Raw genomic sequence first — 7,310 nt, forward strand, 5'->3', positions numbered from 1 at the left:
CGAGGGCAAGGACTTTCACTGAGACTTGGATAGCAGGATCCAGCCCGTGAGGCTGTCTTGCCCGCCCTGAGGGTTGCTGTTGTTTAGACCAGCTCTCTGCAGCGGAAGCCCCAGGCAGTAACTTTCACTGGGACTCGGGTAGAAGGCCCTGAGGGTTCTGCTCTCTGAGCCGGGCCGGGCTGCGGCTTCCCGGAGCCTTGGACTCTGCGCTCCTACCCCTGAGGTCCGAGTGATCTCGGGTTCTGGCTTTTGAGGGGAGCCGTACCTTTTGAACCGGGTCCAGGTCCAGGAGGAGGGTTCCCAGGGTCTGTGCTGTTGATCGTTTTGAATTTCGGCGCCTTAGGAGCTTATAGTTTGAGATCGGTCGGGAAGGGTCTTCCGGAGATCTGAGCTTTAGCTTTCTCTAAGCCGCCATCTTAACCGCTCTTCAGATATTTCTAATGCAAGTGCCTTCCCTCTCTGATCTCCAATTTATTCAAAATATATTTTGTTTGTACACAATTGTCTGCATGTTGTCACTCCCCATTAGACTGGGAGCTCCTTGAGGGCAGGGATTGCCTTTGCCTTTCTTTGTAACCCCCAGCCCTTAACAGAGTTCTTAAAACACAGTAGACCATTAACAAATGCTTGTTGAATTGCTTTAATTTGAACTTCTAGGTGACCAGGACTTCTTGGAAGGCCAGTCTTCTCATGAACTCTGCCAGCCTAAGTTGAATGAGTAGACTATCATTAGGGGTAATGAAATTCTAGAATTCCATTGAGCTTGGTCACTGCTCCCATTATCAGAGGGATTAGGGAATGGACACCAACCTAGGGAATGGAAAATTCATGTTTTCCATTGTGCCAGGGTCAACTTTCACTGCTTTAATGCTTTCCATCTTGTCTCTTAACTGTAATTATTTTTCTTATGTCTATTGTGATATAGTTTATTCTTTGAATCTTATAATGGCAAATTCAAGCCTTTCTCATTGAGGGATAGAATTAACATTCCTTGCTATAGAATATGAATATATATGTGTATACATATATATCTGTGTGTGTGTATAAACACATACATATATCTGTCATCATCTTCATAGTCTTAATGACAATAAAGCTTTGTTAAGATCTGGTAATGGAAATTGATCCTCTGTGGAATTTGAGTTATGATTTCACATGAGGAATCCCAGTGTTGAGAAGACGAGGCAATATAAACACCTCTTTAAGACCTTTGACTCCTCACCCTAGAAAATAACTCAAGACCAGCATCATCACTTGCCAGATAACTGGCACGTATCCTGTATGTTGTCCCCTGTTTTTTAATGTTACCCCTAAAATTGGTTAAGAAGGTAAAGTGTCTCCCTCTTTTGACATCATAAAATATCCCTTTTTAGGGCAATTCTGTAGCACCTGACATCATAGAAAAGACCATGCATATTTTTTTTTTTGTTTTCTAAACTTGAGTAAATCAGGAAACATTCTATTCCGTGGCCTCATCTCCCTTAACCAGTTGCTAAGTCATCTCTCAATGCATAAATCTTGAGTCAGAGGTGGTGGATAACATCTTGCTTCCCAGTAATCATGATCCTATAACTTGGAGGAGCATGTCCAACACATCAATGGCAGGGCTTTTCCTATACAAAAAGGAAAACTGGGAGCCCCTCTTTGGGGCTAGGACCACCATCCCAATCTGCTGCATCAGAGGTGTCAAACTTGTGGCCCCCAAAACTTCGAAGTGTAGCCCAAACCAGATTAAAGTAGTTTGGGGAAATGTTTAATAAAATGAATAATAATATGGCATCATGTAGATCATGTTCATTTGTTTTTCAAAGTCATTATGTAGCCTGCAGAGAGCAATTTCTCCTTGACTCTGACACCATGTTCTGTACCATTGCCCCTATCTCAGTGCATTTTCAGAGGCCCTCAGCATCTACTTCCACTCCACCTCCCTGTAAAGAATATTCTTTAACAGACCCTATGTCTTGTTCATAGGTTTTCTCTACCCCTTCCTAGTTTGGTCATTGGGAAAGGTATTTAGTATCAAATGAAAGAACTGAAATGAGAGGAGAAACTGATCCTAAGGAGGAGATTCTTTTATTAAACTCCTTGAATTCAAATTGCTGCACAAGTAGCTCTAATTTACACATCTCCTATTTACTTAAGCAAATGCATGGAATAAAATGACAGCCAGAATCATCCCCCCCCCCCAAAAAAAAAACCCCTTACCTTCTTTGTTAGAATCAATACTGTGTGCTGGTTCCAAGGCCGAAGGCTGGGCAGTGAGGGTTAAGTGACTTGTCTAAGGTCACACAGCTAGGCATTTGAACCCAGGACCCTCACATCCCTAAGCCTGGCTCTTAATCCACTGAGCCACCTTGCTGCTCTGATTTTAAAAAAAATAATTATTTTATATTATCTCCTTTTTGAAAAAAAGCTCTTATTTTCTGTCCTAGTAACAATTCTAAGACAGAAGGACAAGGGCTAGGCAAACAGGGTTAAGTGCTAGGGTATGTCTGAATCCAGATTTATAGCCAGATCCTCCCTACTTTAGGTCTCGGTTTCTCTCCATGGAGACACCTAGCTGCCCCTAAAACCTTTACTTTCTGTCTTAGAATCAGTACTAAGTATCTGTTCCAAGGCATAAGAGCAGTAAGGGCCAAGCAATGGGGGCTAAGTGACTTGTCGTTGGTCGCACAGCTAGGAAGTGTCTGAGGCCAGATTTAAGCCCAGCACCTCCTGATTTTCTTCTCCCTCTCTCATATCATCATATCCTTGAATTTGAATAAGCTAACCACACATGTGACTTCTGAATGTTCTCTTTATTAAGCATGCTCTGAGGATTCCAAACCAGCTCCCGCACTGTCACTGACTCATTAAACTGTCTCTAGTTGCTGTTTAAAATCCTTTTTATCCTCTCCAGACTTGGGGGCAGCCTATTTCATGAATACTGCGGTTTACCTCAGAAGTGCTGAATTATTAAGCTAGAATTAAGAAACTTCCTTAGGCCTTAAAAGGTCTTTTTTTTTTTTTTTTGGTGCTCCTCCTGTATCGCATAACATTTTGTATTATCATCATGGCGTTAAATGTCATTCCCCAGCTGGACCATCTGCTCCATAAGGTCATGAGTCATGTTTGATTTAATCATTTTCTCTCTCCTAGCACCAGAATGCTGTGGTTTGGGTTCAATTCAGCAAATACTTGTTAAGCACCTGCCAATTACAGAGCATCTTCCTAAGTGCCAGGGGAAAAGACCCGAGTTTTTGGAATAAGAACTCACTCTTTAGCAAAAAATGCTGGGAAAGTTGGAAAACAGCATGGCAGAAGCTAGCTATAGACCAATAAGGTCAAAATGGATATTTGATTTAGATAAAAAGAATGGTACCATAACTAAATTAGGGGAACCCAGAATAGTGTATCTGACAGATCTTTGAAGAAGGGAGGAATTTATGACCAAACAAGAGATAGAGAGCATTCTAAGATATAAAATGAATAATTTTGATTATATTAAATTAAAAAGCTTTTGTGCAAACAAAACTAATGGAGCCAAGATTAGAAGGGAAACAACAAACTGGGAACATTTTTTATATAATGTTTTTGGTAAAGATCTAATTTTTCAAATTTATAAAGAATTAAGTCAAACTTAAGTGCCAGGGGACAAAAGTGTTATTTCTAGGGCTAAATTAAATATAATAAGTTTCAGGGCCATTCCAAGGAGTATGAGGTAGATCCATTCTCTGTGAGGTTCCTATATATTTTTATGTTATTGGAAATTAACCTCAAGGGCAGGCTTGAAAGAGAAATGGTCAGTGTGGAGTTGAGTTCAGATACCACCTTGGATATGGTCTAGGCAACCTTTAACTTCTCAGTCTTTTAGGCAATTCTCTAAGAGCCTTAGTTGTAGAAAAGGTACCTCCTGGGACTATCAAGAGCTCTGTCACTTGGGAATTCCTTCTACTAGTGAAGTCCCAGGTCCAGGGTCTTCTTTCCAGCATGTAGCCTAAAGGATGTGTGGACAAAAAGGAAGGGACAATTCCATCCATTTTGCTTTATTGATGATAGACCAATTGTGTGGCTATGAAATGCAGGTCTTTTCTGTTGTTTCTTAAACTATGAGGACAAAAAGGTTCATTGCCTATCTTCCTGACTTACTATTGTGTACAAGGAAATGACCAGAAACAAGGACATTTGAAAATTTGAAAAAATGCATCAGAAGAAGAGCAGATGGAACCTCCACAAGACCTGGGAAGATGGGATGGAATTCCAGCCAGGCTCAAAAGCAGTTGGAGGAGAAAAACTAAGTTTCTTCTGATCTTGGACTCTTTGGAGCTGGGAGGGAGAACTACTTGGCTGGAAATATCCAAAATCTCTCAATCCTTTGCTTGAACAGATCTCAATTCTCAACTGGATCCAATCTTTGACATAAAGACTCTCTTTTTCCCTTAGGGGAACCCAGAGCTTATTTCTGAAGATTACTTAGGTCAAAACCCTCAAAAGCTATATAGGGAAGATATTTTAGGGATCTCCTCTTTCCACTGTCCTTTTCCATTACCCTTTCAACAACTTATACACAAATAAATTAGATATCTTGATTTATAAAAGAACTTGAATCAGAGTCTATGTGTTAGGAGGGGAGCTTCATTACAAGAAGGAGGCCAAGGGAAAATCTGACTTACCCTACAGTCTAGCCTGATTAAATCCATTGGTAACAGCTCAGCTTGGGGATAGGGGGAGGAAATGTCACGTAGTATTCAAGCTCCAAACAGCTGAACATTGGTTTCTTCCTTTTCAAAGTTCCCCTCACTAATACATTATCCATGTGTAGTATTGTGGTACTTGAAGCTTAGTAGAACCCCCAAAGGGGACTTTAGAGATCTTCTGGTTTAATCCTCTCATTTTACAGTTGAGGAAGATGTCCAGAGAACGTGTCTTACCTAGGGTAACAGAGTCTGATCATAGGTATAGGTATGTAACAGTTAAAATTTAGGGGAGACTGGGGAGACTGAGGCATCTGAGGCAGGTAGAAATTAGTTTCTCTCTGCAAGGAGTATTATATTTTTTTAGAGGTTTATTGAAGATTAAGGATTAAAGAAAATACAGGATAAGAAACACGTGTCCAGGCCATAGAGTGGCCTAGACACAACCTCACCTACATTATGAAAAAAAGCCACATCTGCCCCAAACGGAAGTCCAAGACCCAAGAACCCCTTAAAAGCCTTTGAATCAGCTTAAATACCTTCTCGATCTCGGGCCAGGTGAGATTACAAGGCATTCTGGAGAAGTGGAGCAAAGGCTCATGGGGATTGTAGTCCTGTATTCGAGTCTATTTTTTACAGGTAGCAAGTGGCAGAACCTGGATTAAAATCCAGGTCTTTTGTTTCCAAATCAGTACTCTTTCTACTAAACTGTACTGCCTAGAAGGTTTTCTTCCCCCAGTTCCTTGCTCTAGAATTGATTTTTTCTACAACTGTGCAGAAGATTGGTTTCTCCATCCTACATTCAATGACTTTTTAAGATGATGAGTTAAGATGTCTAATGAGTTTGTTGTTTTTCCCTTCCATTAGATGGACCTTACTGTGGAGACACTCTTTGGCTTCATGCAGGAGCGACAGAAAAGGTACTCAAAGTATGCTGAACAGATCCAAAAGGTCAATGAAATATCCTCTATTCTGCGCCGCATACAGATGGGCATTGACCAGACTGTACCTCTAATGGAGAGACTGAACAACCTGCTTCCTGAGAGCGAGAGGTTGGAGCCCTTTAGCATGAAACCAGATCGTGAGCTCAAGTCCTAGCTGTTTCCAGACCCTTTCCCAGGCCTGGCCAAATTTCTCCATGGAGGGACAGAGACCAGTAATTCTCAGAGAATATTTGGAGCAATCATACCACTATTGGGCAAGGCTTGGCTTTTTGTTTGGTTTTCAGCTGCCTGTGATGGGATGAGAACCAATCCAGCTAGGGAAAGGACTCCCAATTTGACTTTGTGTGAACCAGATTATTTCATCTCACCAGTCTGAAATCTTTTGAAGGCCAGCATCAACAATGTTGCTAAAACATAAACCATTTATTCTTTGTCCACTCTTCAAAGAACTCTGCTCTAGAAATTCTTTGTTGCTGTTATTGTCATCATTTGAGTTAAGTGTGTACAGCTTATTTCCAGAGAAACTGATTCAGGTAAAACAGGAAGAGAACTGGAGAGATTATTTTCATGACTCCTGGTATTTGTCAGTAAATAATTGTTAAAAGACCTTTGGATTTATAGGGTTATAAATTAAAAACTTGAATCCACATGTGTCTGTGTTCTTACAATTCCTATACTAACCATATCAAGTCCTTTGTTTGGGAGGCCTTTTTCCTACTTTGGCTGAATCTGGATACGTTTTGATTGGGGTACGTTATATCCATTCATTTGTGGGGATCAATATGCAAAGAACTCTCCCATTGGGCACTATCATCTAGCAGGATGGTATCTGACCTCTCTATGGTATAGGTCCTATTATTGAGATCATAGATTTATTTCTGGGGATTACAGATACAGTTAGAAGGTACCTCATTTAGTCCAACCAGCTAATTCTACAGATGAGGAAATAGAGGTCCAAAGAGGTTGGGATTTGCTCCAGGTCATATAGGCAGTAAATGTTGGAGGCAAGATTTGAGTCTGGGTCCTCTCACTCCAAATTCATCAGTCTTTTCGCTGTATCATAAAGTCCAGTCCCTTCATTAAGACCCAGAGAGGAAAAGGAACCTACTCACACAAGTAGTAACAGAGTTAGGAGTCAAACTTTCTTATTTGTTTTGATACCATACTAGACCCAGAAATGAATATAACAACCCCTTTGATGAATAAAAAAAAATTGTGTGTGTGTGTGTGTGTGTGTGTGTGTGTGTGTTACACCCATTCCTTCCAACTTGGAATCAATACTGTGCATTGGTTCCAAGGCAGAAGAGCAGTAAGACTAGGAAATGGGAATTAAGTGACTTATTATCCAGGGTAACACAGCTAGGAAGTATCTGAGGCCAGACACCATGTTGTGAAATTCATGGAACTCAAGATTTCAGTTAAGCTCCTGAAATAACCAAATAAAGGAGAGAACACAGATGTTTTAGTCCCAAATTTTAAATAGGTTTCAAAAATTAAGTCTCCAGGATATCAACTGCCTAGCTAGGCTTGCTGAGACCAGTGAGAAGCTGAGATACTGATTCTTTCACTCCCAGTGTAGAAAGCTACCTAAAGAGCTAGTGCCAGCTGAAGGGAACTGAGTTAACATTCATTTAGGCAGCTCCTCCTATTAGAGTTGGGACAACCCCAGCTAATTCAACCAGTTCAGTAGAGA

The 7,310-nt window shown here is 40.8% G+C and overlaps 1 protein-coding gene across 3 annotated transcripts in view; it reads left to right on the top strand.

The window, feature by feature from the left end:
- Window positions 1-6,264, top strand: part of BORCS5 (BLOC-1 related complex subunit 5) — a 91,356-nt gene extending 85,092 nt beyond the window's left edge. For all 3 annotated transcript variants that reach the window (XM_007503712.3, XM_007503713.3, XM_007503714.3), the window contains exon 4: window positions 5,541-6,264. In XM_007503712.3, coding sequence (XP_007503774.1) covers window positions 5,541-5,771 — 231 coding nt within the window. In that variant the 3' untranslated portion in view covers window positions 5,772-6,264. The remainder of the gene's footprint in view (window positions 1-5,540) is intronic.
- The last annotated feature ends 1,046 nt before the right edge of the window (window positions 6,265-7,310 follow it).

The sequence above is a fragment of the Monodelphis domestica genome, chromosome 5 (assembly GCF_027887165.1).
Source record: "Monodelphis domestica isolate mMonDom1 chromosome 5, mMonDom1.pri, whole genome shotgun sequence".
Lineage (NCBI taxonomy): Eukaryota > Metazoa > Chordata > Mammalia > Didelphimorphia > Didelphidae > Monodelphis > Monodelphis domestica.